This window comes from Cryptotermes secundus, unplaced genomic scaffold, assembly GCF_002891405.2.
Source record: "Cryptotermes secundus unplaced genomic scaffold, Csec_1.0 scaffold26, whole genome shotgun sequence".
Lineage (NCBI taxonomy): Eukaryota > Metazoa > Arthropoda > Insecta > Blattodea > Kalotermitidae > Cryptotermes > Cryptotermes secundus.
The window spans coordinates 3799350-3818754 of NW_019743656.1; the positions used below are offsets into that span (position 1 = coordinate 3799350).

General features: G+C 39.0%; 2 protein-coding genes and 2 non-coding genes across 15 annotated transcripts in view; 3 read left to right on the forward strand and 1 right to left on the reverse strand.

The window, feature by feature from the left end:
- Nucleotides 1–19405, reverse strand: part of LOC111874211 — an 83249-nt gene that overhangs the window by 61843 nt on the left and 2001 nt on the right. The window contains exons 1-4 of one of the 12 annotated variants that reach the window (XM_023869517.2): nt 19172–19404; nt 15265–15451; nt 13613–14134; nt 12221–12301 (exon numbers count right to left, since the gene is read on the reverse strand). In XM_023869517.2, coding sequence (XP_023725285.1) covers nt 12221–12301; nt 13613–14134; nt 15265–15381 — 720 coding nt within the window. In that variant the 5' untranslated portion in view covers nt 15382–15451; nt 19172–19404. The other 11 variants (XM_023869519.1, XM_023869518.2, XM_023869522.2 and 8 more) reach the window with 11 other exon arrangements.
- Nucleotides 6042–12227, forward strand: LOC111874213 (pupal cuticle protein C1B-like). Its single transcript, XM_023869527.2, has 2 exons — nt 6042–6391; nt 9580–12227. The coding sequence occupies exons 1-2, from the start codon at nt 6380–6382 to the stop codon at nt 9910–9912; spliced, it is 345 nt and encodes a 114-aa protein (XP_023725295.1). The 5' UTR covers nt 6042–6379; the 3' UTR covers nt 9913–12227.
- On the forward strand, nt 18750–18821 carry Trnaq-uug. The gene has a single exon. It is a non-coding gene; the product is annotated as a tRNA-Gln (tRNA).
- On the forward strand, nt 19010–19099 carry Trnai-uau. Its single transcript is given in 2 exon segments — nt 19010–19047; nt 19064–19099. It is a non-coding gene; the product is annotated as a tRNA-Ile (tRNA).

The window sequence follows — 19405 nt, forward strand, 5'->3', positions numbered from 1 at the left end:
CACTCATCATAACAATCGCTGTGAGAACTTCACACTCTACATTTTCTGAACGAGGTTTTTCGTTAATTTCCTAGTAGTACCACTTCAAGCAAATACCAAAACAGAACCAAGACGACCTGATATTTATCTCATTATTGACTATCAACCTATCGCTGGACATACAGTGTGAGTTGCTGACATCGTCAATAAATAAATTACAATAGATATGGAAGGTTGCGGGTTCGATTCTCGATAAGGCCACTGGATTTTTCAACTGATCTAATCCTTCCAGCCGAACTATGGTCCTGGGGTCGACTCAGCCTCTAACAGAAATGAGTACCAGGAATCTTCCTAGGGATAAAAGGCGGCCGGCGCGTAAGGCTGAAAACCTCGCAGCCATCTGTGAGCCGATTATCTAGAAAATGTGGGAGCCTCGACGTCTCACAACCCCATGCGTCTTCACGGCCTGTTACATACGAATTCGCGTACCACAATAAGTATTTGCGCCTGTTTCTTGCTTAACTTACTCTTCGGGCCTGAATATACAGGCGCTCTTTCCGAGAAAGTCGGCAGACATCTACAGAACTACACGGCATTAACCCCCTCCCCCCCACTTCTAAATCCTATTCCATTCATTCACAGCTGTTAAGATCCTCAAATCCAACTTCTGCGTTAATCATTCCGCGCAGAATTTCTACCTATCTGAAATGTCTATCTAGTTCTGAAAAAAAAAAAAAAGCCAGTCTCTCTCCCGACATTGGTGCTTTAATTAAAACTAAATAACTGCAATCCGAACAAGATTTCAAAGTCTGGTAATGCATGCAATGACGTAACACAGACCTCACTACAATCGATATGTTTACTGTAAACTGCAAAGTTGTGTAATACTGAATTCTCACTGGATCACAAGAAACAGAAATCGGACCAAGAGCCATGTCCATGTACGGCAACTGGTACTCCTGTCCGGATGTGGCTCTAGTACACATCTGCTCTAGATTGCAATAACCGGAGAATTTTTTATTTATCTGCAGTGGCGGAGAGCCACTTCACCCTCCAGAGTGTCAACATATCGACTAATCATTCCAGCATCCTCAAAACATTCGCAACTGATATTGGATCTGAGGTTCTCGCGGAAATTACTGGGTTGAAACCCCGTGTAGTTCGAAGGCAACTCGAAGTTTCAGGAGAAAATATTGTTCCCATCTTCAAGGTCGAAGAGTGAGCCAAGTAAGCCGATACCGACGGGGTCTGCTTGCTTCGAAGAGTCCTACCTTCTCGGTTATTACGCCGTGTAACTTTGCCACATGCTTTCAGCTCGTCTCGACCCCGAAGATGGAGAAAGGTCGCTTGATTTTTGACGCATCACATGGCGTTATATCCCAGGAGACAGAACCATTCACAACCACCGCTCTGATAACGTCAAATCTTACATTTGCTTGCTTCAATCTTACTGGTTACTCAATTTGGTTATATATAATTGTTTGCTTCGTGCTGTTTCCTTATTTGTCTTGCTCTTATACCCTGAAGATGGAGTCAGTAACAGTCTCCAAAACGTCGAAGAACTTCTATCAGACCGTATAAGGCGTCATAGCCTGAAATATACAAACTTCTCTTAGAAAGAAAGTAAAATCACTCTGCCATTGGCTCCCTCACAGTTCCTACCGGGCTAGAACTGGCCTTATGTCAGGGTTGTTTCTTTCTCGGTTTTCTCTTTGATCCTGAAGATGGAGGCGTTATGCTATTCCGAAACGTAGTGCCGTCTCCGAACTACACTGCGCTGCAACTCAGAAGACCGCGTGATTCATTCGCAATTAACTTCGCCATGAAAACACCTGGTAACCCCAAAACTGGTTAAGAAACATGAACACGGGGGAAATACTGAAGCATTCGCTCCGTTATTGCACTTTGGAGTAAAAATAACTTTTGTATATCTCTAAAACAACAAGACGTTGCGAAATGGTGCACTGGACATAAAATGCTTGCTATATTTTACTGTGCAACTTTCGCTTAAAAAGCTTTTTGTCCAGATAAATGTTTAGCGAGTTCCGAGCGATATGAGTGTAGAAGAGTATGCAGGACTTCACACAAAATATTCGTAATTTTTATCCTATTTTAGTAAAAATTTGATTTCGCCGCCAATTTTTTTGTAAAGCTACCCACTATAAAAATTTATGGAAAAACTGTTCAGTCATTTTCAAGTTCTTACATGCAGACGGACAGTCGTGGATATGCTAACACACGATTTTTTTTTTATTTTTGTTGCGAAAGCTTCCAGAAACGCACTAGGACTTATCACAACGGTAGGCTGCACAAGATCGGATGAGAGCATCTCTGCAACAGAAATATGAGTTACCTCCGAATTAACCGCTCCATTATGATACGTTAAATCCTAAAAGTAAAGTAAAGCTATCCCTGTACCAGTCCATGAAGGCCCATAGGGTTTTGAGACGTTGAGGGTCCCACATTATCTGGACAATCGGCTCAAAGATGGCGGTAAGGTTGTCAGCCTTACGCGCCGACCGCGCTTTACTCCCCAGGAAAATTATTTAATTAATTCCTGGTACTCATTTCTGTTAGAGGCTGATTAAACCCCAGGGCCTAGTGTGGCTGGAAGGAATAGGTCAACTGAAAAAAATCCAATGACCTCATCGGGACTTGAACCCGCGACCTTCCGGCTTGTAGCATAGCCCAACTACGCTACCGCGTACCCCAGGTTAAATCCTAATCAGGATAAACCGTGATCAGGAGGTTTGTCGCCGGCTTCCCACTGCAGCGGCCCTGTTTCGATCTCAGGTCAGGTCATATGAGACTTTTGGGGTTGACAAAGTGGCATTAGTGTGGGTTCTCGCCGAGTACTTCGGTTTCCCCTACCCATTCTCATTCATTAATCATACCTTTTTAAGTTGTCTCTGTGTTTAATTACTTGAACACCAGACCATGAGGCCACAAGGGGAAGTGGAGGTAAAGCTACATCGTTCTTTACCTCGGCACTAGATAGGATATATCAGCTTGACGGCCCGGCCGCTTTATTCCCGGGGAAAGAGACCGCAGTGCCCATTGGACAGGAGGCTGGGTGGGGCCCAAAGCCGGTTTTGACGTCGTGGAATACAGAAAAGTCCCTTTCCTCTGTTGAGAATCGAACCCCGGCCGTTCATTTTACGGACCGAGTTACGTCTTTCATCGAAGCCCTATAGGTTCAATACTGACAGCGGCGTTAGACAAACAACTTAGAGAAAAGTACTTTGCCAGGATGGGCTGGTTTAATAAGGAGACGAATCGAGACACGTACAGGCTCAGAATATTTCCCTCAAACATCCAAAATGCAACATGTGCCAGCAATAAGAGCCGCCACTGGGTCATGTGCGTTAGTAGAACCGCTCAGTGCTACTGGGGAAAGTGGCCAGACGTTGCAGCTCAGGACAAGACCGATACAAGGCATTTTGCGATAGCACATATAGTAACACGTGTTCTGAACTGCGCGTAACAATCTGGGAGGACCCCTAATACCAGGACAAGGTAACTTGATCACTTCCGTGTTAATTTTCCTTCCTCATTACCAGCGCTTATAAACGAGACCACGTAAACAATTCTCAAGGGAAATTAAAATTGCTGTATTCTGAAATGCGACGCCGTGTAATTTGAGTGACAGATACCAAATCACGTGGCGTCACATCTCGAAACACTGTAATAATAACGTTCACAGCTGTGGCAATCTCAAATCTCAATCTTTGAGAAATGAATCATTGTTATCAAAGGAAAATACGCGTATGTTGCACAGAACACAGGCTTGGCCTGATACCTGCTTCTTGCCGATACTTTTTTGGATTACTCTGCGAACATGAAGATAGAGGCATTATGTTCCTCCGAATCGTCAGTGAACTTTTACTGGGCTACAGCATCACACCCCAGAACACAGTGCTCTTCATACATATATGTAAACTGCAGGAAGCAACCGAAACAAACTTCTATATTCGTCTTCCTAATTTCGAGACAACCAACCCCAGTCACAATAAAGATAGACCAAAAACAACTGGAGAATGTGAAATGTTTTAAATATTTGGGTAGCTTGTTAACAGATGATGGAAGGTGTACTAGTGAAATTAAATCCAGGATTGCCATGGCAAAAGCTGCATTTAGCAAGAAGAAGAATCTTTTTACCAGCAAATTGGACTTAAATTTGAGGAAGAAACTAGTGAAATGCTACATTTGGAGCATAGCTCTGTATGGGGCTGAAACATGGACACTTAGGGCAGTAGATCAGAAACATCTGGAAAGTTTTGAAATGTGGTGTTGGAGAAGGGTGGAGAAGATCAGTTGGACCGATTATGTGAGAAATGAAGAAGTGTTAATTAGAGTCAGTGAGCAGAGGAATATCCTACACGAAATAAGAAAACGGAAGGCTAATTGGATTGGTCATGTTTTACGCAGAAACTGCCTTCTAAAAGAAGTTATTGAAGGAAAGATAGAGGGGTGGATAGAAGTGACAAGAAGACGAGGAAGAAGACGTAAGATGATGCTGGATGACCTTGGGGACAGAAGAGGATACTGTCATTTGAAGGAGAAAGCTCTAGATCGCATCAAGTGGAGAAACTGTTTTGGAAGAGACTGTGGACCTGTCGTCTGACAGATTACTGATGATGATGATGAATTATCATGACAAAATAATGGGATATGGCTGCATAATTAGTAAATACTTCATCACATTAAACTGGTGGGTACTAAATCCATCAAAATCAATTCCAAGGAAACTTGGTTTGACGTTTGGGTACCACCTGCAGTTTAAATGTGACTTGGAACGAAACACATTACGAAATCTCAAACTTGCAAGTAAGGTAATCTTATGAAAGTATGTCGATATAAAAAGAGTTCTGTCCTCCGGAATAAAACGCCGTGAAGTCCGTTAAAAGCCACCCGACGTTTCAGAGGAATATGTCGCCTCTAACTTCGGGTTCAAAGGATAAACCAAGCAAAAAACAGCGTGAAAGCAGGTGGCAAGCAGAGCTAGGCCGGTTTCTTTCTTGGCCAACTCTTCAACCTTGAAAATGGAGGCGACATGTTACTCCGAAACGTCGGTTGACTTCCAACGGACTACACAATATTTTATCCCAGGAGATAGGGCTCCTCATAATCCGTGCAACACAGTATGGAGAATCAGAAAAGTGCAGTATCTTATTTTCTGCCCACAGTGGACACAGAACACTCCAGTAATCGGATGACAATGCAGGTACTGTTAGATTACAAATGGGATGTTCTGGAACAGAAAGAGCCCAAATGATTTCAAAACAAACACTCTAAACGCTAAATTATGGATCCCTACAAATAGACTCAAAACCAAAATTCAAGCAAAGGATATGAAAATTTTGAGGGCTACTGGGTGAGGGGGGGGGGAAGCATTAGAAATTAAACTTTTGGAGAAGGAATCGAAATCTAAAATTTGTTACCACAATTACACTGATTTTTACATGCAAAATAATGGATACATAACGATAATGAGAAGGGCATTAGAATTAAAATTTGAAGGAGAAGCTTATGGTACAACCCACAGAACAAGATGGTTCAGCCAGGCACTAGACAACATCAAGTAGTACAAACTGGTTAGAAACTGAAAAGGAAAAATTGAGGGAAGAAAGCAGAAATTGGAAACTTTTTGCCCATCAACCTATGTAAAATGGAAATGATGCTGAAAGAAGAATCAGAAGGTAAAAAAAGAGGAAAAGTGAGAAGAGATGGATTAAAAAGGAGAAGGTAATGATGATGAAGAAGAAGGTGAAGAACAAGATGAGGAAGGAGGTAGAGGATGAGGAGTCATGGAAGAAGAGGTTAGGAAGAAGGGGTTGAATAGGAGGAAGAAAAAGAGAGTAGCAGAACAAGGAGGAACAAAGGGAGGGGGAGAGAAAGAAAAAGGAGATGCAGGAAGAGATGAAAATAAGAGGAGAAAATGGGAATGAGGGGGAGGAGGAGGAGAAGAAGAGGACCCAATCTAAGTTTAACATTGAGACTGTACATGACATGAACTCCCCATTATGTAATAATTTTATATTATTTTCACAAAAAATCTGTACACCAGCTTGCCTTCAATAATCTTACTGTAAAAGAGAAACATGAAACCGACCCAAGACTATGCACTACATGTACATGGTCAGACAAAGCTACACTGCCATAGTAACATCCAGACACAACATTGGAAAGTGTTGCAGACATGTGCCACTCTAGCACTAAGATAATGGGAGCAAGGTAAGGCATGTGGAAACCTCTTGATAGGAGGGAAATGTGATTTGAGAATTCACAGGAATTGACATTGCAGGGTGGGGGATTCAATGTAAGTATAAAAGAGAGTACATCTGTGTCTGCAGCATCAGCAAGACAACAGCACAGCTCCAAGTCTCACGCAAGTCTCATCATGAAGGTTCTGGTGAGTCTTCTGTCTCTGTCACATCAGCAACATAGTCAAAGTTCAGAAATTGGCAGAAAAATTTTCATATGTATCCTAGGTTCTAAACTCATTGCCTTAGCAGTTGTATGATGTTTACATATTCTTTATTTAAGGAAAATAAATCCTGAATCCTGTATATTTCCCTAGTGCCATCTAGAACCTCAAAAAGTACTGAAAATTACAGACACAGAATTATTCTAACAGTCAATATATATCCCTTTTCTTCTGGTTACTTCTGATGGAAACAGTTGCCATAGGACATCCTAGATATTATCGTAGGGACATACATAGTGGTTAAGTTCAAATACTATATAGTATCTATTATGTAGAAGAACTACAGTTTGCACCTCACAGGAAACACATTATGTCTGTGCTACAGAGCCCAACCAGTTAGTGCTGTTTATTGTGAGTTAAGATCTGTATTCTCTTAAATAGATCTCTACAGGAATTACGGGATTTGACACCCATCAGGATTCTAACAATTTTCTTTTGCAATGTAAATACCTTTTTACTGTCAGATGAATTACCCCAGAAAATTATTCCATACTTCATTAAAGAGTTAAAATAAGCAAAATAGATTGATTTGAGAGTGTCACTGTAACATTAACATGTAACATGAATCTAACTGCATAACAGGCTCTACTTAACTTTGGAATCAACTGATCGATATGGTTTTTCCAGTTTAAACGATTTGCAAGCCAAGGAATTTTGATTTTACTCCCTCTTCTATATTTTTATCATTATATCCTATGTTTAATGGATATTGTGGTGAGTTTTTTGTTATAAATTTTATTGCATTTGTTTTTTCTAGGCTCAGGGATAGCTTGTTTGCAGAAAACCATTTACTCATTTATGAAAGAACCTTGCTTGATAACATGCAGAAATCATCTAAATTTTTACCAGAAATTATAACACTAGTGTCATCTGCAAATATTATAGGTATTGACGAGGTCCTTACTGTAGGAGGGAGGTTGTTTATATAAATTACAAAAAGCAAAGGCCCAAAAATTGACCCCTGTGGAACTCTACTAATCCTCAGTTTCTGAGGTTGTGTCCAGAAGGCGGTGTTCATACTCTGACTGAGAACGTTTGATCCACAATATTCTAATATATTTAGAAGGCGGTGGCTCTGGTTACTCTGACTAATGCGTCTGTTACCTCCATCACTTCCCACTAATGCCAAACCATTACCATTACTTAATTTCTTCTCAAGTCAGCACTGATCATCCGCCCTGCGTCCCAGTGTTATGCAATCTGCTTATTTAGTTTCATTTTGGAGATATTGGGTTTTTGGACTTTATCCATCGTCCTGGTTTTAAGATAACTAAGAAAAACACAACGTTTTGGAAACTGGATCTGTTTCCGTCCTCAGGTGAGGGAAAACACCCATTCTGTTGGGTCCCTTAGCAAGAACTAGCCTCAATCACTGGACCTGAAACGTTGTGTTTTTCTTAGTTATCTTAAAACTAGGACGATGGATAAGGTGAGAAAACCCAATATCTCTGTGTGTTATACACCATCATCAGAATCCTATAGTAACTAGTTTCATTTTGTTCATTAAGTTATGTGGGTTTAGTACAACACGGACCTTCCACATAACACTAGCTTTCTTGCATGATGGGCTCCCTGTCTTTCTCAGTTCTATGTTACTGTAACACTTCTTTCAACATATTTTCCTTACAATACACACCACATTCATTCTAACAAGAAAACTGCCTATTTTGCTTCCTTATCTCTCTCATTATCATCTTCTCTAAAATGCATTTCAGAATCTTTAAATAAGAACTATTATTACAGTTAATAATTTCCAGATAATAATATCTTTACAATAAATTAACCCCTTCTTAATTATAATATTTGTCCTTCAACATTCGGTCCCAATTTTTACTAACATCACCATATATCACACCAGTCTGCAACATTCACCAGTATCAGCACATGTGTGTTATCTCCATAAGCAAGATGTTATCCTAGTCCTCCAGCCATATACAATCCAGGTTACAATCTCATAAAACATTTAATTTACATTTCCTTCCCTATCTATACATTCTCTAATCTAGAAAACAGAAATTAACAGCTGTGAGGATTCGTTGCGCTGACCACGCGACACCCTATATCCGCTAAAGCAGGCACTAACTTTGCTGACAAGTGGCGGTCACTCGGTTGGTATAGTTCACTTGTAGATTCATACAGTTCACAGGATTTTACTGCAACCCATGCTAAGAAAAATGCAGGATAATAATTTTTGACATAGTTTTCACAAAAACTGAAACACCTATAACATCATGGAACACATCTTTCTCCTCTCTGCCAGCATAAGTCTGTGTCCCTTCCACTCAGTTTAATACCAATCAAGAGGGAGGACTCATACCCACAACAAACACTAAATGGTGCATCTACTGACATAGTGTTTCCGGCAATGATCAATAAATCCCTTCAAAATACCCACAATAAATTAACTTTCTGACTCCCCACTGTAACTATCAACGGTGATTTTAATTAAAACTGTTTTAGGAAAGTCGGAGTTTGAGTCCCAGTAGGGTCAAAAATCTTTCTTCTCTTCTCCAAATTATCCAAACTGGCTCTGGGGCCCACCCAGCCTCCTATCCAATGGGTACCAGGGGCTCTTTCCCAGGCAGTAAAGAGGATGAGGTGTGAAGCTGACCACTTACCTCCAACTCAAAGATAACAGACAATGTTCAAAATATTAGTAATATTTACTGTTACTGTTCCCTAAAGTAAGTAAAGCTATCCTTGAAACAGGCCCTAGAGACCCATAGGGATGTAAGATGTTGAGGTTCTCATATTTTATAGACAATTGAATCACAGATGGTGGTGAGGTCATCAGCCTTACATGCTGGTTACCCTTTACCCCCAGAAATATTCCTGTTACTCATTTCGCTAGAGGCTGAGTCAACCCCAGGGTCACAGTGTGGCTGGAAGGATAAAGTCAATTGAAAAACTCAATGACCTCAGTGGAAATTGAAACTGCAACCTTCCGGCTTGTAGCATAGTGCCTCAACCATATGCTAAACAATCTCTGCAGTTCATATGGTGTCACCGAATATGATAAATAATCATTTTCATCACGTTACATGCAAATGCAGAAGACAAACTTGCTAACAGAAAGTTGCTTATGGAAGATCTGAAACAGGGCTGTCTTTCAGGTGACTGTCACTATCCTGGCTGTGACTGCAGTGCTTGCATCCGAGGAGACTGCGTCCACCAAGCAGAAGCGTGGGGTACTGGGTCTTGGATATGGCTATGACTATGGCCTAAATGCTGCCTCTAGCCTCCCTCTGTCTTATGCTGCGCCACTTGCATACTCTGCACCAATTGCTTCTTATCATGCACCCCTCTCTCTCCCTTCTCTGCCAATTGCCAAGGTTGCCTACGCTGCTCCCATAGCCAAACTTGCATACACAGCGCCAATAGCAAAGGTGGCATATACAGCTCCTGTTGCCTACGCCAAATATGCAGCCCCACTGCCTTACTGGTAATGAGAGTAAAGTGAATTACTCCATGAAAAGAAAGAACATCAAATATGATTTTTAAGGCCTCATAGCTCTCTGTAACTGTTATCTTGTACCATAATATTTAAAAAAACTGACAATACATGAGAATTCTTCTTGAAGTTAAAATCTTAATTGGAAATTAGTTCAAATCCTCAACTAAAATACTGTGATTATAGTTCAACAATGAAAATTTTAGTTCTTATTATTCTGCAGTGAGGTCAGACAGAGCACCTTGCTACCAATGTGGGACCACTGTGAGAATTACAGTTGCAGAGAGCTGTTATACTGACTGAACTGGATTGTCTAAAGCTGTGGTAATTCAGGAAATAAGCAGGGGTAATTAATGGTTTGAGTGTCCTGTGGACAATTATTTGTATCATCATAAATCATCAATTTAACATTCATACTATGAAAATATCTTGGCTTTGTATATTGCTCTATCAATGCAATAGAACATAATTAGTACAAAAACTAAGGTGAATCAAAATGACTTGATAGCTTGACTTTGATTCTTTGCAAAATTATGAAAAGAAGAGAGGGAAACTATTTTAGTATCTACTTTGTAATTATCAATGTATTTATAACGATGAACTTATAATAGATTAAAAAATTTTAAAACACTGAAACTAGTCATATTATTTTCAAAACATCAGCATCTATTTCCTCCTACCATTGTGAAGATATAGTCCAGAAGGAAGTGTCATCAAGTCTCAACTCAGAATTGAAACTCAGACATCATACAGGTAAAGATGTACACCCCTGACTATGAACTGTCATGAAGGGATACAGATGGGCATTAACATATAAGTTCCATGGATCCTTAACCTCAACGTGATGAAAATGAGTGGTCAACATATTACACCAAATACTGCATTATAATTATTGTTAGTAGTGTATAACCCACCACAGATGATGGACAAAACAACTTTTTCTTCCTTTCCTTTGTCCCTTTGTATAATTATCTTCTCCACTGCTTTCTCCCATTTGCTTTCCTATCTTGCCTGTCATACCCTCATTCCTCTACCCCTTCCTTTACATTAAAACAATTCCATCACCTCCATTTTTGTCTCTTTTATACCTTTATCTCTTTCCCTCATTTTTTGCTATTGATCTGTCTGTTCAGTTGTCACTCCTCTCCCCCAGACTTCTGCAACAGCAGAAAACAGTTTATACTTTCCCCATATTCTAGAATTGGTGAACTAGATTCTGAGCATAACAGGAATTGAGTATGATTTATATGCAGATAGTTCTTACTAGCTAGAACCTTTTATTTTCTTTTTATGATAAAATTTAATTATAATCTAATCCATTTCTTATGAAGCTTGACCTTCACAAGCAAATATGTATCAATCACACCAGGGCAGAGGTTCTCAACCGTTGTGAGACCGTGGCCTGGTAAATTATTTTTTATAAGACGAGGGCCCGGTAGCTGAGAAGCACTGAACTAGGGGTTTGGCGGTAACCTTCAATCAAAGCCCTCAGCTGTTGCTCATGTTTCTGTCCTGGGCAATTTAGTGCAGAGCAGTGTTATCATGCTTTGTTTATCCAAGGAAAATGAGTGGTTTCAAAAGTGCTAACCATGTGGTACATAAGCAAGGTAGGAGAAAATATACAGTGTATGACAGTGATGTAGAGGACAAATATGAGGACAAAAAAGAAGAGCTGGCTCAACCTTTGTCTGATTTCTAAGGTCACTTGACAACCCCCGTTGGTTCAGTTCTGTGCCAGGTGGCCTGACTGGAACCGACCCACCTCACATCCCCCCCCCCTGTTGTGTTGAGTTCCTCTCATTGGTTCTCACCCAAGCCGCATAAGCTACAGACTACACAAATGAAAGATTTAATGATAGGGGGACAGATAATTATGTCAGCAGAACATATAATTTTATGTAATGAAAAGGGGTTGTGTTTCATGTACTTACAATCTAATTAACAGTCCAACACTGAAAAAATATAAAATATACATTTCAAGAAGTTCTTCTAAATAAGCATTTTCTATTAAATTAACACTGGCTGAAAACAGAGAGAAAATGGTCTGCAGTTCCACCTACCAGCAGAATTAGAACTATCTGCAACCAGTGAGTGTATTCCTCCAATGACACATGTGTTACTACAATCTCACACAGCATCATGACAGTTTTATATTATAGATAGAAATGGGCTGAATGCTCCATTTGGTTCTTCTATATCTACAATCCACTGTGATGTTGGAGAGTGTGAATTACTGGACAAAGTCATTAAATTCTATGGCATGCAGTAAAGTTTCCAGGAATACAGAAGCAAACATAACTCACACTGAGTCTCGCACCCATGTCTTGGCAGTGATGTTCCAGGCTTGAGAAGCAATTCACAATCTTCTGGTGCCCTTGAAACATCTGCAAAATGAATGAAATGTGCATTATTGAATTCTTAAAAAAGAAAAAAGAAAAAAAAAAAAACAAAAACAAAAAACCTTCTATTAAATTTCCATTGATGATGGATATTTTCCACTATCTCATGTTGGTTAAAAAAAATGAAATGTTTTGGAACCTGGAGACAGAGATTGGCATCACCTTATGCTGTGGTATCCAAACTCATTTATTCTGGGCCTACATTAATGTAAATAAAAATGTTTGAGGCCACCAAATCTGTACAAAGGATTTAAAATTTTATTTACTGATTTTGAAAGGAAATTACTAATGAACATTAATACTATATACAAAGTACTTTTTCTATCATTTACATGACTTTCAATTCAATGTGGTTTTCTGAGATTACATTGATTTGGCAACTCTTGTTATCTGATCATTTCTCAGAGGACACAAGAAAAATCTTAACGCCTCCCACTTTAAAAAATATTAATTTAATGGACCCAACACCTGATGACAAAAGTAAACCCAGTTTCAGAAATATTGCGTTCATTTAACCTAGCCAAGATAATCAAAAATTTAAAGTACATGTATCAAATTATAAATCACTCCGTCCAATGTGACCTGTAAATTTTTTACTACGTAAAAACAATATCTGCCCCATATGAGAGAGACGATGGGAGGACGAACACGAGCCTGCATGGTTTACGAATTTTAATCATTGACAATCTAAAAAACTTTTAAATAAAACTTAATTAGCATCAAGGAATCTTATACGTTTTTAAAACTTACATTCCCAGGAAACTGCTGTGTTTGTGAAACGTTCTATTCTGTGTACTGTGTGTTGTAACATATAAGTGTACATACGTTGCGTGTAAACAAATTATGTGATAGTGGTTTCCTATTTGTAGTGATGTTTGCCCTCTGAAGATGGTCCACAGAGACCGAAACATGTAAGGGTGTTAAGTTTTTACGTAGTAAAAAACTTACAGGTCACATTGGACGGAGTGATTTATAATTTGTAATTGTCATTGTGACGGACCAGAATGAAACAAATCAAATACATGTATCATTTTATAAACACCTTCATCGGAAACCTTTAGACGTATCTTATAATTAATGTTATTAGGATGAAGTGAAATAAATAAAACTTTAAGGTATATTAACTGCGTCAAAAACTTCATTTTGTAAGCTCATGATCCCTTAAGCATGTTTCTCTTGTAAAAGAAAAATTGGCTAAAATTTGGACAGATAGAAAAGGAGTGAAGAATTATGCAGCTTCTACTAGCAGGTACTGTACTTAATCCCACTCAGAAATTTTCAATAAGTAGTACAAACCTTTGTATCTATCCATTCAGTCATCTGTGTAGTCTTATTATCTTCCAATTCATTGAACTCAAAACAATTGCCACATGATTTGAAAGCTTTATAATGTTTATCACATAACCTCCATCCTCTGTGCTGGGACCAGCATTTGTCACTATTTTTTTCAAACTCTATACTCAATGGTGAACATCCACAACTCTGTGTCTGCAGGCCCACATTTTGAATTTCTTGTTCAAAATCTGTCTGTATGGCACTGTCTTTGAGGATACAAGTTTGCATTCCTGTGTCTGTATCTTCACTCTGGTCAAAAGACATCTGCATTGCCATATGTACTGATGAGTTCAAATAGGGTGAAAATGTCTGAGCTACCATATCTACTGATGACGGGACACAAGTTTGTGTTGAGCTAGACATTTCTGATGGTAATGATGTCTGGGTTGATACATCATGCAAATCAGGACGTTCACTGAAATGCACTTTGCTTGAATAATGTTCAAGCAACTGGTCACAAGCACTGAGATTATTGTTTGTTTCCTGGATTAAAAAAAAAATGTAGTTACCAAAGTGTTGAACACACTAATGCAGTAAGAGAGATTTATATACATGGTAGAGTCATTAAGTTCATGGAATGTGGTTTTATCGCATCATATTACAAGGTATTCATATACACTTACGCAGATCCACATCGGCCCTCAAAATAGTTGCCGTTGGCCGCTATGCAAGTCTGCGAACGTTGATATAGCTGTCGAAAACATTGCTGAAACATACTGGCAGTAAATTCCTGTACGATGCTGTGCGGCCATTCCACGAACTTATTGACTGTGGTAATATATTGGCCACATGATGTTCCATGAAAAAAACATTGCCCTGTGCTTAATTAATTAAGTACTATGCCAACACATGGAGGAGTGGAGGTATAGCTCCACCATTTTTGACCATGAAACTAGATGGAGGTAAATGGTCAGCTTTGTGCACCGGTTTATTTAGCCCTGCAGAAAGAGTCCCTGGTACCCATTTGATAGGGGGCTGGGTAGGACCCAGAGCTGGACTGGATTCTGTGGAGAGGAGTAAATTCTTACCCCTGCCAGGATTCGAACCCTGGCCATCCACCCTGTAGCCCACTGGTATACTGACTGAGCTATCCCAACTCTCTGAAGTTCCATAAAGCTTGATGAAATCCTCTCAGGTTACTGCTGTGTTCAACTTTTGTTCCAAAATGAAATGGCTGGTTGATGGAGAAGGTTTCATAAATTTTTAGTTACCATGAGGACTTCCAAGTCTTCCATACAACTTACATAAAGCATTTAATAGGCATGCACGATGATGATGACTGAAGGCAGATCACATAAAAATGTATGGGTGAATCATATACAATGGAAAAGGATAAGATGATAAATAGACAGGCTAAAAGGAGGGTGATAACTGGGAACCATGGGTGACATAGGGGAGATAGAGCCTGGTCTAGGCCATTGGGAAAAGTGAACAGGAAATCTGAGAAAAGATCAACCATTTTTAGGGACTAGATTCATCTTAGGACAGATATGGAACCACAGTAAGTGGACCCTTTTTAAGGTAAACGTAGACAGTTCCTACAGACTACATGGCAACACATCCCATGAAACATTAATCTTCAAATTAATAGATGATAACAATCTGATACTCACCTCCAGAACCTGCCATATATGATTTATTTTCCTTTCCATGAAAGCTTCATTCAAAGACACATGCACCCCATAAAGTGGGGCAGTAAAACTGGACAGTCCATCGGGTAAGACTGACATAATTCACGATGAACGAAGTTACGTTGGATAGTAATTAAACGATGTGAACTTCCTGGTCATCAGTTAATATCTGAAATAACAGTATAAGTAAATACATGGAATGGGTTCATTACACATACACAAACGTATGTTCTCATTCAGTAGACCCTATAAAGCACACAACTTATTTCTCAAAGCTTTTGTTTTAATCCTTCAGAGTGAATTTCTTTACATGCTCTAATGTACAAGATCTGAGAACCTCACACTGGTGAATGTGAAGCTTCTGATTTCAGAGGAATATGTTGTAACCGTCTTCAGTGAATTGAAGTAGGAGGCAACAGGTTCCTCCTAAACTTTGGTATGCATCTACCAAACTACAAAAGTACATCCTAGAAAACTATAATCTTGATTTATTGTGTTTATACCCACTTTCTTATGGTACATTCAATCAGGATATTAATTTGGACTTAATCCCAATCGTCTAGTGTATGGCCAGTCACACTAACAACTACTCTCTGCTCGTAAGTTGATTCAGTGGCATATGCTGAAAACTGCTTTCCCAAAGTTCTAAGTTGGTTTGTATTTAGAGTAGTAACTACACAAATGGTTCTAATATAATGAGATATACTTGATATTTCATGTATGTAAGTTAAGATAAAAGATGCTTAACTTCCTCCTTCTGTAGGAAGCTAAGTGCTGGGTCAGAGATGAAGCCCCAAACTTAAAAGAGTGAGGATGTGATAATGTGCTGCCTGGTTAGGGCTGTTTAACTGGAGACAAACAAATATGAAGGTACTGTGAAATGATGAATAGCAAGGGAAAGCTGAAGAAATTTGGAGAAAAATGTTCTGAAGTGCCAATTATCCAACACAAATCAACTCATGTGGGACTGAAACTGGATTTCTGTGGTGAGAAACCAGCATCTAATTATTTGGGCTATGGCAAAACCCAAATTTAAGATAAGAGAAATAAAAAATATAAAAAACATGGAATGGTTCAGTCATAAAGGCTGCACAGTTTAAGATGTACATGGTCTTAGTTCCAGTCTACCCTAAACTCGGGGCATAGATGTTTGTGTGTAATTTCACTGTGATACAGCTCAGGCAATTAAGCAACTAGTTTCTCACTGTGAGGGCCCAGGTTCAAGACTGGTTATTTCCATACGAGATTCATCGTAGACAGAGTGGCAGTGCAACAGGTTTAATCTGCTAATCTCCAATCTGCAATTGCTCCATACTATAACTGCCCCGTTAGATATTTTGACAGTGCTGACAAGGTGGCCCACTATCACATCTCTGGTCTTTTAAGTTTGGGGGCTTCATCTCTGGCCTGGCACTTAACTGGTTACAACGAGAAAGTGATGAGTTATCTGCTGTACAATCCTGTTCACTGTCATCAGTTTTATAGTTCTGTCCCCAATGGCATAACATTAATGGTTAATAACTGAATCCAGCAACTGAAATAAGATATTCTCAGCATTGCTTTTACAATTCAATTTCCATATTAAAATTTACACATTATAAAATGGTACTTTACTTAAATTCAGAGTATATGTTTCACCATTAATGACCAGTGTTCATATTTCTTGCTTTGTTCTTCAATTGCAGATGGAACCACAGTAACAGAATTGTTTTCTCATCTGAGGCTGATTATTTGGTTTCTGAACAATTTAGTTTTTATGGTGTGAGGTTGTTAGCCTCATGCCCAACCCCCAACCTGGAGAACCAGGCTATCCTTCTTCTTCTGGCTCCTACCCCTTGACCTGTCTGGCATGGGTGACCCTATCAGTAACTATGCTACTGCCACCATGGCTCTCAGGGTCTTAGGAGCACTCAAACCCCACCACTACAATAAGGTGGAGACACCATTGGCAGGGAATTCATTTAAACAATATTAAAAAATATAGTTCATACCTTACAGAAAACAGTGTCCCCATTACAAAGATCAGTTGGTTAATGCTGTTTATGGAAATAGGTTAATGCTGTTTATGGAGATAATCTGTTTATTCTGCGAATCATGCAGAACCATAAATATAGTCTGTGTCAAAAATGCAGTTTTTCATGTTATAGCAGGTGGTAAATACAGCAACCACCATGAATTAAGGAGTAAACCAACCTAAGAAAACCTGAACGCATCTCTGAGATTCAACACATTATCACAAATGAAAGATTAAAAACAGACACAATTAAATCCATGTAACAAATACAAACTATCTTCATTTCATTAAATAAATGAAGAAATTTAGTTTGTCCATACAAGGAGTTCTACAAAAAACTGAACAGTATAATAACCTAGGTTGTTCTAACCCCCAAGACTGTACTCTTCAGGTTCACCACTGTGATGAACTCGAATTCAATATAAGTATTTTTTCAGATTTAATTCAAAACAGAACAAGCCAAATGTTGTAAGCTGAGAAAGAAAACAATTTTGTAACACTGGAGAAGTCAAGTAGGCATATTAACAATAGGAATTAATGTGGAAAAATTCAACTTCTAAGTTTAACTTTACTTATGCCCAGAAATGATAACCAAATTGTGCTGTGCACTTACTACCACATTTTCTGCATTCATTAAGAATGTGGTCATTTGGGTTTACATCACATAATTCTGTGGCCTAATACCGAAGTTTCGGAGAAATATACTGCCCCTAACATCAGGGTTGAGGTGTAGAGCTTCTGGAAGAGGCTGAAGATGGAGATGCTATTTTCCTCTACAACACTGGTATCCTACCATAAAACTATACGCTGTCACAACCCATAAGACCACAATCTTGCTATTCATCGCCTGAGAACGTCAAAACTTATTTCTATTCGTATATTCACATTTCAAACCGGGGAAAGGGTTACATTGCTCTACACACATCTTGACAGACTGGATGCGTGGAATCTTTTCACGATGTCTTTGTACTTCATTGCCAAAGTAAGCGGAACCAGTGTTTTCTCGTAACACATATAAACGTTTACAGAAATGACAGTAACTACGTATGTATCGTCCTACAGCGTATCATGTTAATTAAACGTAATCTATACGTCATTAAGCACATCCCGCACATCAATGTAATTTCATACTTCCATTCTCCACGACCCCTACCAAAATCTATCAGTGCAATGTGTTTAGGAAAAATTCTTGGTTGTGAACCTTCTGAACCATATGATGAAGCACTATTTCTGCAAGCGTATCGTAATAGCAAAATCTTAAATCTAAACTTTTAATTTTGGCAAATCCCAGTTGTACTAATGGCATTCGTATAGTACTATGAAATGCAAGATATAATATGAAACTACTTGCGTGTCAGTTCTGATGATTAAAATTACTCCAAAACTACAGCATTCAATCACAAATATGATACTTTACTTTATAATATAAATACAGAAAATTCCGTACTTCATCGGTCCCATGGTGTAATGGTTAGCACTCTGGACTTTGAATCCAGCGATCCGAGTTCAAATCTCGGTGGGACCTTCTACTTTTTTTAATTATTTCATTTTTAATTTTCACACAGCTATTTGCGTTTACAAAAACAAAAATGTTTTGCCACAAAAAAATATATAAAGTTAACGGGGAGGAAGGTATGAAAAATTCAATACGGCCAAATATCCACAAAACGTAATATACGTATGATTGCAAGAACGCAGCTTGTAACCTCGCATTCCCCAGTGGCGCAATTGGTTAGCGCACGGTACTTATATGACAGTATCCGAGAAATGCCGGGGTTGTGAGTTCGAGCCTCACCTGGGGAACTATTTTATTTCATCCATTATTTGTCTTACTGTGATCAATTCCAAAGCAGCTTAAAAATTAACGTCACTTACAGATAGCAACGGACACATTATACAGAAAATGTTGAGCTCGTCTGAAGTAACTAATACATTAACTACGAAAAACAGAAACACCACCAAACGCTTGTTACTTCTCAGTACGTAAACAACGCCCTTGCTCCCCTTGTTTTAACGCAATTACGGTCTCTCCCCCACCTCCTCAAAAGTTTGTGACAGTGACCTAATATCAGGTTTGCACCCCAATTTTCTATACCGGACACACGTCTT